We start from the raw sequence: 14,203 nt of genomic DNA on the forward strand, positions 1-14,203 counted from the left end.
AGCAGAAGTACCAGACCTGTACTGTTGCCCTTTCTTTTTCCTTTTCATAAATACAGTGAGAAAGGACAAAGCATGTCACTCCCTCAGTTTGTCTTGCAAAGCCTCCCTTAAAAGTGTGGATACTGTCATACAGAGTCGACTCAAAGCACTGTAAAATAAAAATAAAATGAAGTCTTAACTTGGCTTAAGATGAGGCATTCAAATCATAAGAATTGATCTGATCTATGTGACATTCATGAGCTACGACCATGGCATCCGTTTTGTTTTGTGGAGGGAAAAGCTTCACTTGATTTCTTTGTCTGAGCTATAATTAAAGAGAAAAGGTATTTTTCTCTAGGCCCTGTTCTCAACAAGCCAGCATTGCTTATGATGCTCTTTCTTTTTCCCTGTTCACCCCCTCCTCCTGCAGAATCTCATCGGGAATTCCTTCACAGGCCTGCGTCTGGATACGTGCCAGAGGAGATCTGGAAGAAAGCTGGTAAGAAATGTTTAAAAACACCAGCTTAGTTGTCTGGCAGCTGTGTGCAGTTGTTAATGCACTGATGTGAGGAACTGGGAGGCGGGGGAAGGGCTTACTAGTAACAAGAAATTGTGTTTAATAATCTTAAACTGGAACTGATCGGGACATTAAATAATTTTATAATAGAAGCATCTGCTGCTATAGTTAGGGGAATATCAGTACTTCCAATATGGACCCCTATTTTCAGGGCTTCTAATGGTTTCAGGCTGAAACTTGATATGTTAAAAGTTTGTCTGTTAGCAATTTTTAAAAAAAGAGGTTAGTGTGGGTGGTTTTTTTAGCTTCAGGGTTCTTACCTAGTTAAAGTAAGAATTCCCAAAGGAGGGGAAAAAAACCCAAGTACACCTGTTAAAAAAAAGACTTCAACTATGCAAAGTAACCATTCTTAATTTAAAAAAGATTTTGTGCCTGTCAGCCCCCAGTGAAGCCTGTGCTCATAAACCTGCAGAGTGTGCAATGAAGTCAGCAAGTTCACATCTCTGCAGCTGCTCTGGCTGTTTGCAGGGCACTGACAGCATCTGCCTGTGCCTGGAAAGCACCCTGGGCAGACGCTGTGGTTGTGCAAAGTTTTCTTAACACTGAAACTTTGCCTGAGCACAGGAGTTTCCTGGCAAGGATCCCACTCTGGTGCTGGAGCTAAACCTTTGCTCTTCTGACACTGACATCAGAGCTTCCTTGTTTTCAGAGGGGCCTGGAGGCAGCTCTTGAACTCCTTCGAGATAGCTGAGGAGCTATTTATACACCCAAACACACCCCCCTGCTTTTGAACACCTGTATAACCATGAAGTCTGCAGCAGCTGTCTGAGCAGCAGTTAATGATTAAATGGCAAATATGCAGCAGTGTTGATGCTTTCTGATCAAACCTCCTGTAAATGCTTGCTGCTTTCCAGTGTATTTTAAACTAGATACACAGCATACAGGTAAAAATGTTATGCTGTTATCTTGTTGCATCAGACAAGGAGTTGTGTTTTGTGTGTAATGTGGGTTTATCGTGTAAGGTCTACATTTTTCAATATGTTAATGTTTCTAGAACTATTGCATTTTCTGTGAAAAATAACAAAACTGTGTACATGTTTTTGGTTTTGTCCAAGGAAAGTGTAGCCTTTGTATCTCAGTGCCCAAGAATATTTTCATATTGCCATATTTATGTTAACATTTTAAGTGAAAAATACAAAAATATATGCAATCCCAGGAAATTTCACTATGAGGAGCATTATTTTGTTAAATTTCAAAAACTTCAGTCCTCTTGCAAAATCTAGGGTTTGATGTCATTTGGCATCAGACTATTTATGACTTATGGATTCAATACAATAAAAGAAAAAATTTTCTTCATAATTAACACAAGTTAGTTGAAGCTTTTGGCTTGAGTTATGAAGTTGGATGTGCATTCACACTGCATGTATTCACGAATGGTAGTGTACAGGACCTGTGATGTCATCTTGTGAACATCTATGTCATCTGTTCCTTTGAAACAAAGTTTTTCCTTTGGTCCTGTTTCCAGTCTCTTATTTTCAGGCTGATGTGGGTTTAAATCAAGTGATTGTGCCTGTGAGTTGGAGAATAAAAGAAGTGTGACTCTGCAGGATGCATACCTGTATCTGTTACTAAGTCTAGTCAAACATTAGAAAGCATACTGCTTTCATAAACCATGGTCCTGCATTTTTAGGAGGGTGGTCTGAAACTGGAGGTGTCCACAGTTTCATGATGAAGGCAGTAAAGGTGCAATTCAGCTCTCTGAGAATAGGCCTCTGATGCCATTTGAGATGCTCCATGGTTTCCTGGGTGGGCAGCAATTCCCAGTCTAGAGGACTACAAATCCCTCACAGGTTATTTCTTTTGGTTCAGTGTGGATCTCTTCTTGTGTCAACACTTATGGATGAAGTGTTCAAGACAAGTTCTTGGTGTTCCTCAGTAGTCAAGAGGGAGGGAAACAGGTAATGAGGATCAGTCAGATCACAGGTTGGATGACTTTCTCTCTGGGAGTACAAACTTCCCTTTATTAAACACAGAGAGGGTCGCAGGCCCGTTGTGGGCTGCTGCAATAGCTTCTTCTGTGTCTTGTAGAAACTGTCACTTAGCCAGGCCCAATGCCCATGGCAGTCCAGCTGAAAGCTCTGGAGTTACAGAAGAGGAGTGAAATGACCATCCTTTGTCTCTACAAAGGCAGGAAGGGTCCTGCACATTGTACAGAGATAGTCCTGAGACAGATGATGCATTTTGGGATATAATGCTGAGATAACTCTTTGTCACCAACTGCCAATGGCCACCCTTGCCAGGGTCAGCCTGAGAGCGAGATGATCCAAAATGTTGTGGTGGCACAGGACTGCACATCTGCCCACCACCTTTCTTTTCTCATCATGTGGACAAATGTGTCAATGAGGTGAGGGAGGTCACCATCATTTTGGGTGAAAAATAAGTACCTTTCTTAAGTCTGCTCCAAGGACTTCAGACCATGCTGAGTAGTGCCTATTCCACACAAGCTGTTTGCTTCCTGGAGCTTCTCTTGTGTGTTAATGCTGCTCAAAGGGAAGGAGGATTTCAGTTGCATTCCTAAAATGACAGTGAATTTGTGCCGAGAATGCTTAGCATTGCTGGGAAGACAGAGGATGCAGGTACACACATCTTAGATACTAGGTTTTAAAAACTTGCAGATTTCTGCCCTCTGATACTGGAATCTAATCACTCTTCCTTTCTCTGGAAGCACAGGGAAAGGAAGGGTGCTGGTCTTTCTTGGTCTTCATAGTTCAGCATTGTCAAGGCAAATAAAAATCTCCTTCACCGTCACCCATATCACAAACATATCTTAAACTATGAAGCTTGCCTATAAAATATCTATGCCTATAAATATTCCATGCCTATAAAATATCAGTATTATTTAGTTTGGGAAGCTGTGAAGAAGATCAATGATACAAAATTTTGTCTAGTTATTTATGTGTTCATGAGTTTGTAATATATTGAAATAATGATGGTGCATTGTGACCTGACATATTTTAACTTATTTATTTTCACACTTAATATAGAACAATACAAATTCTGTTATCAATGTTAATGGAAATATTAAAATCCAATCCATAGTTTAAGCCAGTCAAAAAATATCAGTCAGGCATATGGCCTCATAAGCACTTTCAGGCATCTTCATGCAAGAGCATGCAAGAAGTGTTGAAAAAAATTTACCCAATATAGGTGATACAATATAATTTTCAATTTCTATATTTGGACTGAAAAGAAGTAGATTATCTGGGATGAAAAACTGCGATTAAAAGTCCATGTAAAAATGTTGGAGCATTTTGCTTCTGTTTATTAAAGAAACTGGCATTTCTAACCAGTACAAACAACTAACTGTAAAACTAAATTTATATAATGTAACAAAAGTGCATCATGTCATTCAAAGATCATTTATATTAGTAGCAAATATCAGCAAGAACGCAGAGTTTCTTAACGAAATCCACTTTGTCAGTAACTGCAGTTCATAGACATGAAACGCCTGTATTTAAGTTGCCTCATTTTTCTGAAAATGGTAATAAAATTGCATCTGTATGTTTGCCTGTGTATATTTCTTTTCTCATGATCAGTGAATGGTTACAGTTGGTAATAAATATTCAAGCACCTTGCAAATGTCCTACCAATTCCCTTTGCTGATCTCCGTGTGCCTGTGGGACTAGAATAGGAATGCATAATTTAAATATAAATTGCCTGATTTGCATATACAATTAGACTAGCTGTAGCTTTGATCGTAAGCAAAAATTATTGTCCTGTATTGCCACTTAGATAGAATTTTAATTCACCTTGAATATTCAAAGGAAATTAAGCCTTGGCTGTATGGTTGAAGGGTATGATTTTTTCCTCTCCTGAGGCTTTCCCTAAACAACATTTATGGTAGAGTAATATAAGGGCATATTTTCAGCCTCATAAAAATAAAGGCATAAGTTTTATCTCTAAATCCCTCCCCACCCCCTTGAAAACTTCAGCTGAAACATCTCTTGCAGATATGCACATATGTAACATGTGCACATGCTCCTCAATAGAGCTCGTCTTTCATTTTAGTTCAGTTTTAGTCAGTACAAGGCCTAAAGTTAAGACTTTATTGTAATTTGCTTAATAACTGAAAATGGAGACTTCAAATAGACATTATTTTTTAAATAGCATGTGCAGAGCTATCAGATGTAACTCAGGAGAGTGACTGAGTATCTGTACATCAGAGTTATGTCTGCATGTTCGTGCACACGAGTACACACACTAAAACTCAAACACATAACACCGTTTCTAATATTTAGATTTTAATCTCCAGTAAAACATTTTTAATAGAAATCTGTGGCTTTAATTAAACAGAACATTTAATTAAGGTGGGTTTTAAGTGCATGAAACAATTAAGTGCAAACACTTGAATGAAACATGTCATAATTAGTTTTAATAGAGTGTTAATTGGTACTAGGTTTGCCAAGTTAATAATTACTGCTTATTAAATTTTCAATTAATCATTGTCATTTTGCTTTGAATAAAGATGAAAATTAGATAAACTAATTCAGGGGGAGGATGGTTTCCTTGTTAATTAGAGCAGTTAATTAAAAAAAAAGAGAAATTACTTGTTTTAGTTGTCAATTAAAAGACTGTTCATTAGTAAAATCTTTGTACTCTTCCTGCATCAAAAGCCAAATAACTGATTTGAGACAATCCATGTTTTCTGGAATGAAAGATATGACACTAGTATGTACCAAAGAAAGGACTCATGCTACCATAGTTGTTGTACAAGGAGCATGAAGGTTTGAGTTTAATGAAGCAGGGTGCCCCTGCTCAGTGTTAATTGTGCTCCAAAGTCTCGCTGGGCAGGGTGTGCTCAAGAGCTCAGAAGAGCCAGGAAGTCAAGTCTTCAAGTACAAACACAGATTTGAAGGACAGATCAGGAGGTCAAATGAATGTTGATAAACAATTTTTTTTTCTCATAAAACAGTATGTCCAAGAAAAGATACTAGACCAGTGATTTAAAATTTTAAATAAACTCTTGGGTTTTTTTTAACTTTATGTATTTATTTTTTAACATATGGGGAAAAAAATGTTAAAGATCATAAATCCTGTCTTAATGTCCCTGAGCTTAAAAATACATTTTTTAAAAAGTCTGTAATATGTCTTCAATAATAATTGTCAACTATATGCATATATCTGCTGTGCTGCAAAACTAATTTTTCCTTGTTCAAAAAGATTGCAAATAAAGTGGACCAGGGATCTGAAATTACTGTACCTAAAGAAGTACTGCTTGAGAATCAAAATAGCAAGAATCATTACTAGTGGTAGAGACTTTGATGATGGGGAAGAAGAGAAGCACCTCAGTGCTTCTTGAGGATTCTTGAGGAACCAGGTTCCTCTGTGTCCTACTCAGAATGACGACTGTGGTTATAATTCAAAGTAATCTCAACGTAACGATAAGAACAGCGGTGCATTTCCCACGTCGGTGCCAGGAAGGCGCGTGCAGACGTGCTGTGCTGACGCGGTTTTCTCCCTGCTTTGCAGAGGAAGCTGTCAATGAAGTGAAGCGCCAGGCGATGGCCGAGCTGCAGAAGGCGGTGTCGGAGGCCGAGCGGAAGGCTCACGACATGATCACTTCGGAGAGGGCCAAGATGGAGCGCACTGTTGCTGAAGCCAAGCGCCAGGCGGCAGAGGATGCCTTGGCTGTCATCAACCAGCAGGAGGATTCAAGTGAGGTAAGGGCCTTGCTGAGCAGGCATCACCTGTGCCTGCAAACCAAAGGTGTGTCTGGGCTGGCTTCAATCTGTGTGACACAGGGCATCAGAGCCTGCTGTTAACTCTCTGCACAGCTGGTGTATGCCTGACATACACATCCAGCTGTTCTGGATGTGTATGTCAGGCATACACCAAGTTCCTTGGCTGTGTTGTAATCTGAGCTCAAAATAGCTAGCGAACTTGAGCTCTATTCTCGCCTTTTAACTGCTACGCAGGGTTACATATAATGTTCTAATTTGACTTTTCAGTAGCTTCATTTTAAAACTCTTCAAACTACCATACTGAATAGATAAAGAGATGCTCAGTGGAAAACATTTGACACTGAAATCTAATTCAAACAAAGAAATTACTCATGATAGAGATTGTAGAGCAAGGTAGCTAAAAACTTGTCTGGAAAAAGTGTTGGATGTAGAAACGATTAGCAAAAGATGGTGGCTCCTGTAGGACAGAATGTGAATGTGAATTTGCAAGTGTTTCCTTATTTTGAATGTATTGCTTTGGCTGCAGGGAATATTTCAGAGTTGAGGAATGGGCAAAGAGCATTTGGTAGAAGAAAAAATAGACTGAGAGATCAAAGAGTAAACAAGAATAAATATGTTAAGCCTTGATGTACTTTCAAACCTGAGAGTGAAAACCTTGAATTGTTATGGTACAGGACATCTGACACCATGACTGTGTGGAAGCTGGGAGTGAAAGAGCAGTGTGTTTTTGACCAGTGCTGCATCAGTCTAGATAGCAATTAAATTTTATGCTTGTTAAAAAAAAAAAAAAGAGTCCCAAGTTAAAACTGCCCTTAAAAACAGACATGACAAAGAAATTTTGTCAGTTGGAAGTTATTTGTATATAATCTCCATTTCTCAAGACCACTGAAATGAAAGAGCATTACCTTCATAAAGTATTTACAGTTTGTATATTAACATCTTGACTGTAGCACACTTTTAAAAATAACTTCTAAACATCAGGGAGTTGGGGAAAAGAGTCGGTGACAGTCCCTGTTACACGGGGACATATATTTGTGTATGCTCATGTCTAAACACTTTGCATGGGCTGGATGGGCAGTGTTGTAGAAGAGTCACTTAAGTTGAGAGATGCAGATGAGCTACCTTCAGCATGCTGAGAACACTGGCAGGAATCACCAGCACATAAGTCAGTGGCATGCTGCAGTATGCATCTGTAATTTGAGGGAGCGTAAGTTTTTAATTCATAACAGGCTTCTCCGGAGATGAAAGACCATTGTGGGATCACTGAATGCCCAGAGTTTCTTCTTAATGTGTAGCAGATGAATAACAAGGAGACAAAAGGAATTGATTTTCAGCATCTGAAAGTTTCTCAGGAAGAAAGGAACTAGGGGAAGTATATGTACCCTTTAAGTACTAGCTGTTCCATTGTAGATTAAATGAGACATAAATTCGATTTATTGGACTTTTGTATCTAAGATACTCAAGGACATTTTCCTTGCACTGTTCATAGTAAGGGCATTTTTCTGACATAGCATCATTAAAGAGCTTTCATTTTGTGTGTGTATATATACAAGAGACTCCTATTGTTAAAACCAAAATTACAAAGGTAAATACCTTTGGAGGAAACAGCAAATTAAATCTATTTAGTGCACTGATATAGCGTGAGCAGGACAGAGGAAGTACTTACGTGCCAGTACCTACAGCCCATTTTTCCACAAGTAAATATCCTTTGTGTATCCAAAGGAATGTGTAGAGAGTTTGTGTGCTCTGATTAACTTCTGAGCAGTTAAAGCTCTGGAAAAAGCCATGTAACAACATCTTTACTTCTTCTGCAGCAGAACTGATTGTAAGGTTTTTCACTTCTTGGGAACAGGACTTGGGACAAATAATTATTTTAATTGCATTCTAATGAAATGTGTCTGTTCAGGTTATAGATGTTCTCAGGGCCGTGTGTCCTCAGGGAGGTTACAAGCCTCCTGGACCTAGAAATGAGGTCTAGTGTCCTGATCCTGCAACTTTCACCCCTGTGGTCATCAGGGTGGCTGTTTTGAGGCACAAATTTTAGTAAGCCATCAGAGAGAAATCAAGTTTGACAGTTTGTGTTTGCAGGTGATTGATTAACTGTGAAGGGAGATGGTGGCAATGCTTATTGAGTTAGATTTATAAGCAGTTCCTCTTCAGCTTCTAATTATGACAAACTCCAAACACTTAGAGCAATGCTTCTCACAGTTACCTGTTAACTCAGGCTGGTTTGGATTCCTTTGAGGGTGACTTCTGTAAGAATGGACTGGACTTTCCCTTCCCTTTCCCTTCTATCCCCTATCTTTGGGGATAGAAGATCGTTTGAAAAGTGTTTCTTCAGAGATGAGACTGTGTTTTTCAGGTTTGAGGAATAAAACGCCACATTTGTTTTGGTATTAATTATCTCTTGAATGTCTCTGTGGACATTGCTCCTCATTTGTCTAGGTTCTAAGTCTACATAAATTCTCTGTTTACAGCTTTCAGTAGAACACTTACAGCAGCACAGATTCCTATGCACTTAAGGCACTGGAGTAAAATTTCTAGAGCTAGAATATTTCCAATTTCAAATCTGAGACTGTTCCAGTGCAGCCTCTGAAGTCTTGCAGATCCAGGGGGAATGATGAGCACCTCTCCTCATTCCTTATCCTTGCTGGGACATTGCTCCAAGTCATGCAAGAAAGCTCACTATAGGCTGCTATATAACCTCCATGCAGTTCCTGACAGACTGTATTTCTCTAGTGGGTGTCATTATTTCTTTTGGCTGTTGTAACTATGAAAGGAGATGAGAATTTGATGCCAGATTTGTAATGTATCAGATACAATTTTCAACTGATATTGCCACTCCCTGTCTATTGGCAAGGTTTCTCCCTTGATTTGCTATTCAGTAAAATGCAGCTTGGACCTAGCTGAGTCTTCTTGAAGCTGTTCTGGTAGTAAATTTTGTGGTATGATTTTTATTGCAGTCTACTGCAGTTCTCAAAGTGATAACTAGTACCAAGCCTTAGGAGTTTTGTGATTATTATAACGCTGCCTCCTAATCCAAGACCTTTCAGAGAAATCACAAAGAAAAATAGATTGGATTTTTGATATTTTTTGTTGGTGTTGCTGATTTCTGTGTTGGGTTGGGTTTTTTTCCTCGTTTTGCTTGGTTTTTTCGGTATTCTGTTTTGCTTTGTCTTAAACCCAGAAAAAGTAGGATCTCTGAGTGCAAGATTGTCTTCAAAAAAAAAGTGAAGTTGAGCATATTAAGATGATGAAATGAAAATTCCAAAATTAAGAGAGCACAAGACAGTAAGAAGACTAATAAGGGAGGTGTAATACTCAGAAGCATCTCGACTTTTAAGAAGTGGTCTGGAAGGTTTTGAGAATGACCACATTACATAGCATTGGTAGAATTTCGGATTCTGACTTGAACTCCTTTGTTGAACTATTGTTCTTTACTTATCTTAGAGTTGTTCAGCGTGGTTTAACTAGCACTCCCACTGCTTCAGTGTCCGTGCGTTTACTTTCTAAACATTTTCATAGTTTCTTAACATAAGACCTTGCAACTGACCAGCTAATGTTCATGCTTTTCTGTTATTGAAATTGGTTGAGGACCAGCTGACTGAGCAGACTGCTGCTGGAAAGCAAAAGGACCAGGACAAAGCCTACCTGTCAGCATGGCTGTTCTGAGCCACGAATTATTTCTTTACCAGTTCCTTACAGTTGTTTGACAAAAAATGACCCATTCATCAGTAGCTGGCTTGGCTAAGTACAGAAACATGTGTGAGCAGCCCACTCTGTAACGACTGCTGTGCTTGCTTTGGCTGCAATGTGCTGCTTTGCAAATCAATTTTAATAGTGAGGGTGAACAGTTTAGCAAAGACACTGACTGCCCAGATTGTAAGGGGAGGGGGGGTGGGATCATCAAAACATCTGTCTTTCTGGTTTGGTATAAAATGCCACTGAAAAATCTGACACTCAGTATTATCCCTTAGTTTTGAGTAGGTTGGGGGCTGGGGACAGGGAAGGAACACAAATGTTTCAGTTCTCTCTACTTAAAGCAGATGCTGACATCTGCTCAGATAAAACAAGTATGTAACTGGTCCAACACTGCTTTTAGGAGATGTGTAATGTTAGGGCTTGTTTATATTGCAGCAGTTCATGTTGTATGTGGATATCACACCTGACATTTTGAAGACAGCTGGGTTCAATCTCTGCTGACCGATCCATTGAGACCAGGACCATGCCAGCAAACCTGACTCTGAGCATCAGATGGTGTGATTCAGGCAAGCCTAGTTTTCAGGCTGGTATTAAGTTTAATACCTATGTCAGCTAATGTTTAATTTTTTGGCAGAGCATCTCTTGGAAAGCAGCACATCATCCCCTGCAGTGGTGGGTAGTACAGAGGCACCAGAGCCATGTGTTCTGCACAGGATCAGTCCAGATGTGATGTGAGCATTGGCACTGCCCCAGACTGCTAAGCTAAGCCTGGCTCGCCAGCTTGCACAGCTCTTCTGTGGGCTGCTCCGCACTTCTGTTTGCAGGATTTAGCTACTGTCACTGACTTGTATGAAAGTTCATGTATTTCACTCAATAAACAGGGGCTTGGGCAAGCCTGGAGTGTTCCGTGGTAGGTGTAACTTTACTAAACATCTAAACATCTAAAAGTTTGAATGTTGTTTTGACACAGTGTGGGAATTTCCAAAGTACCAATATATTTCCCTTTCTAGTGACTCTTGTATAAAATTCTCATAAACAACTTTGCTGGATTTTTACACTGCTATTCAGCAGCTCATACAGTTCTCATTTATGCCCCTGTGGTTTCAGTGCTTTCTAGATGTTCCTTTTCTTGTGGTTAGCAGTGGTAGAGTTTTGAATGTCATGGACATTGCAGAACTGGGAAAAATCTGGGTTCTTCATACCAGCCGTGCTTCCTTTCATGGTAAACTGGGGAAATCCAGAATTTCTCAAAGATGACAGAACAAAGGGGGGTTTTTTTATTTATTTAAGCAAGCTCTATACTAAGTCTCAACTGGAGTGTCAGAGGAAAGCAAATAATTCTGGTTGAATATTTCAGAGATGAAAGCAACAGGATGGGCAGAATTACTGACAAGTGTGTTTTGGTACTGGAGAACACAGAAATGGAGACCTTTTGTTTTTAAGAATTTTGATGAGAGCAAACAGGAGTGTTTGAAGATGGAAGCTTAAGTGCATGAGAATTGAGAGCTTGACCTAAGATAAGGCTCTGACCTAAGACTGATGTTCCTTGTCAGTTGAAAGAGGAGGATGAAATATGATCGGTGGCATAAATTCAGAGTGACATTCCCATCTGGTGTAATTTAGCTCAATTTCATTGAATTAATCCATTTTCGAGGTAGTGAAGTTAAATTGAATTACATAGTCTGAGAATCTAGCTTTTTGTATAGCCTCACTGTTTCACAGGCAAATCAGTACAGAGTTAAACTGCAGTCCAGTCCTCCTCATAGTTTTAGCTATATCTGGAACTCTACAGAGCATGAGCTGGAAGTGCAGTGTAGTAGATCACTACCTAAAGACAGAATATATAGACCAGCAGAGGCTTTGAGAGATTGGCTTCTCCCTTTTTAAAATCCATGATCAACTCTAGCTGTACCATTCCCTCTGCTTTTCCTGTGCTTTAATGATGGGGATTCTCCAACATCTCTAGGCAATTTGCTGCTGTTTTTAACAGAATTTTGATTCTGTTAGTTCTGCTAGTCCATGTAGAGATGGATGTACACATTCACTGCAGTGATGTGTAGGAGCTACAGCTGCAGTGATGTGAAGGAGCTACTGCTCCTTTTAGGCTACCATTTCACATTTAAGAGTCTGAGTTCATTCAGTCTTTTCTCACAGCTTATGTTTGTCTGACTTCTGATTAATCTGGCTGACTTTCTTCAGGTTCTTTCAAAGTTCTGTTTGTCTTGCTTGATTTTCTGTATTTGAAGTGCATCATCTCAACCTCCCAGCTGGATCTTGCCGGCGACAGGAGATAGTCTTAAATCAGCTGTAAAGCAGTCCGTAGTTGTGGCCTTCTACCCTTGCATGAAGATTGCCATCTCGTCACCAACATGACACAGTGGCCATCTGTTGTCCGAGATGCTGTGCACACACCTCAGCGAGGCTGTTCCATTTTGCTGGTGCCTGCTAGAGCATCTCAGGAAGGAAGATACCCTGAGTGTGTTCAATCCCATAGTTAGGTCAAGCTTTGTCTGTGGTAGCTGGATCTGCTGGAAAGACATGAGCAGCAGGGGCATAGGAAGCACAGGCTATTAGCTGGCTTTTCTTTGGTAGAATGTGGGACTATCAGCCAGCACTGTGAACAGAAAGCGTTTGTTTCCAAAGCTTGTGGTGCCTGAGCCTGATCTTTGCTGCTCTTTTTCACTACTTGCACATGGGAAGGAGCAAGGAATAGTCACAATGGTGAGGGCTGTGTGGGACAGGGAGTTCTGCACATCAAATCCAGCTGCAGTCTCAGTACAAGCTCCCTGTGATGTGTGTGGTTTTTTATGTTAATTTGCACTGTAGTAACTTTTAAACACAGTAAGTTGCTGTATAAATGTGAGATGTAGGATTTATTTTGAAATTCTTCTATTTTATGTGGTTTTATTCCCACAATTACACTAAAGTTGTAATGACCTGTTAAATTAGAAATAATATGTCCAGTAGACAAAATCATATACCAAACAAAGTAGGACATATTAAGTAATCATGTAAGGAGCCAGCTTGGTACTTCCCCACTTCATTAAAATCTTGCACCTATGTATCACTTTTCATGTCCTGTACAGTCTGATAGTTAACTGATGTCTATTTTAATAAGAAAGTTGAACCAATACTGTTAGAATTAAAGTACTGTTTCCTGACATCAATATGGATCATGTGGTAAGATACTGAAATACTCTGTGGTGGCTCTGGTCACATCTGGAGTCAGAAGTGCTCCTCAAAAAGGGAAGCCATGTGAAGGTTCTTCAGATGCTGGCCTATATTAACTAAATGGATACTTGACTAAGTTTGACACCCTCTTAGTAATTCCCATGCAATTAAAGCATGAACTTCAGTGCTGCAAACAGATCTTCACAAGGCAGGAATTCCTGCACCTGGGCATTTGCTGGCTGGCTTCAGCATTATTCCACGTGGGAGGAAGGTGGTTTTTTTGGAAAAGTCTACATGGGGATGTTTGTACATGTGCATTTATTTTCAGATAAGGAAATAAAGGGAAATATGGACCAAACCCGTGGCTGGCAATTTAGTTGAAAGCAAATAGCTGGGAGGTCAGCAGGCATGGCAATATGTGGAAACTGTGCAAGTATAACTGGAGCAGAATTACACCATGTTTACTAATCACAATACAAGCAAGCGTGAAGCTGTCAAAATGAAACTTTCATTAATAGGAAAGAAATAAAGAAATATTGTAATATAGAAATAGAATATGTACTAAAGAATATAAAATAAATAAAATACAGATACATATAAAATACAAAATATAAATATATAAATATAATATATAATAAATAAATATTATAATAAGAAAATCTTAGTATAGCAAAAGAAGGAGAATCCAGGTACATCACATTTAGTTGTCTTTCTTGTTAGCAGAATGAAATGCTAATGCAAGAATATCAGGTCATTTTGGTACGCATAAATACATCTATGTGTGTACATGGCCATTTATGGTGATCTAAATTACTGACAGGTAACTGACAGGTTGTTTAAAGAAAAGGTGTTTGCAAATAGTATAGATATTCTTTTCCAAAGGTGAATTTACGTCTCTGGCACTGGACAGAGTGTAAGCAAATGAACCTGAAACAATGACTACTGAATCAAAACCAGGTGATGCCTGGTTCAGACAAGGAGTCTGAATTCCTGACATTTAACTACCAGAAACATCTGTTTCTGTGTGTTGGTAATTCCACCTTTTTTTTTAAAAGTGTTTTTAAAGATGGGAACAATTTTATGAATTAAAAAA

General features: G+C 39.2%; 1 protein-coding gene across 5 annotated transcripts in view; it reads left to right on the forward strand.

The window, feature by feature from the left end:
- RUNX1T1 (RUNX1 partner transcriptional co-repressor 1) overlaps positions 1–14,203 on the forward strand; it is a 113,904-nt gene that overhangs the window by 93,846 nt on the left and 5,855 nt on the right. For all 5 annotated transcript variants that reach the window (XR_005954859.1, XM_041464389.1, XM_041464385.1 and 2 more), the window contains 2 exons: positions 410–478; positions 6,026–6,216. Coding sequence is in view for 4 of the 5 variants with exons in the window: in XM_041464389.1 (XP_041320323.1) it covers positions 410–478; positions 6,026–6,216 (260 nt within the window). In the remaining variant the exon portion in view is untranslated. The remainder of the gene's footprint in view (positions 1–409; positions 479–6,025; positions 6,217–14,203) is intronic.

This window comes from Pyrgilauda ruficollis, unplaced genomic scaffold (assembly GCF_017590135.1).
Source record: "Pyrgilauda ruficollis isolate IOZ18807 unplaced genomic scaffold, ASM1759013v1 scaffold18, whole genome shotgun sequence".
Classification (NCBI taxonomy): Eukaryota; Metazoa; Chordata; class Aves; order Passeriformes; family Passeridae; genus Pyrgilauda; species Pyrgilauda ruficollis.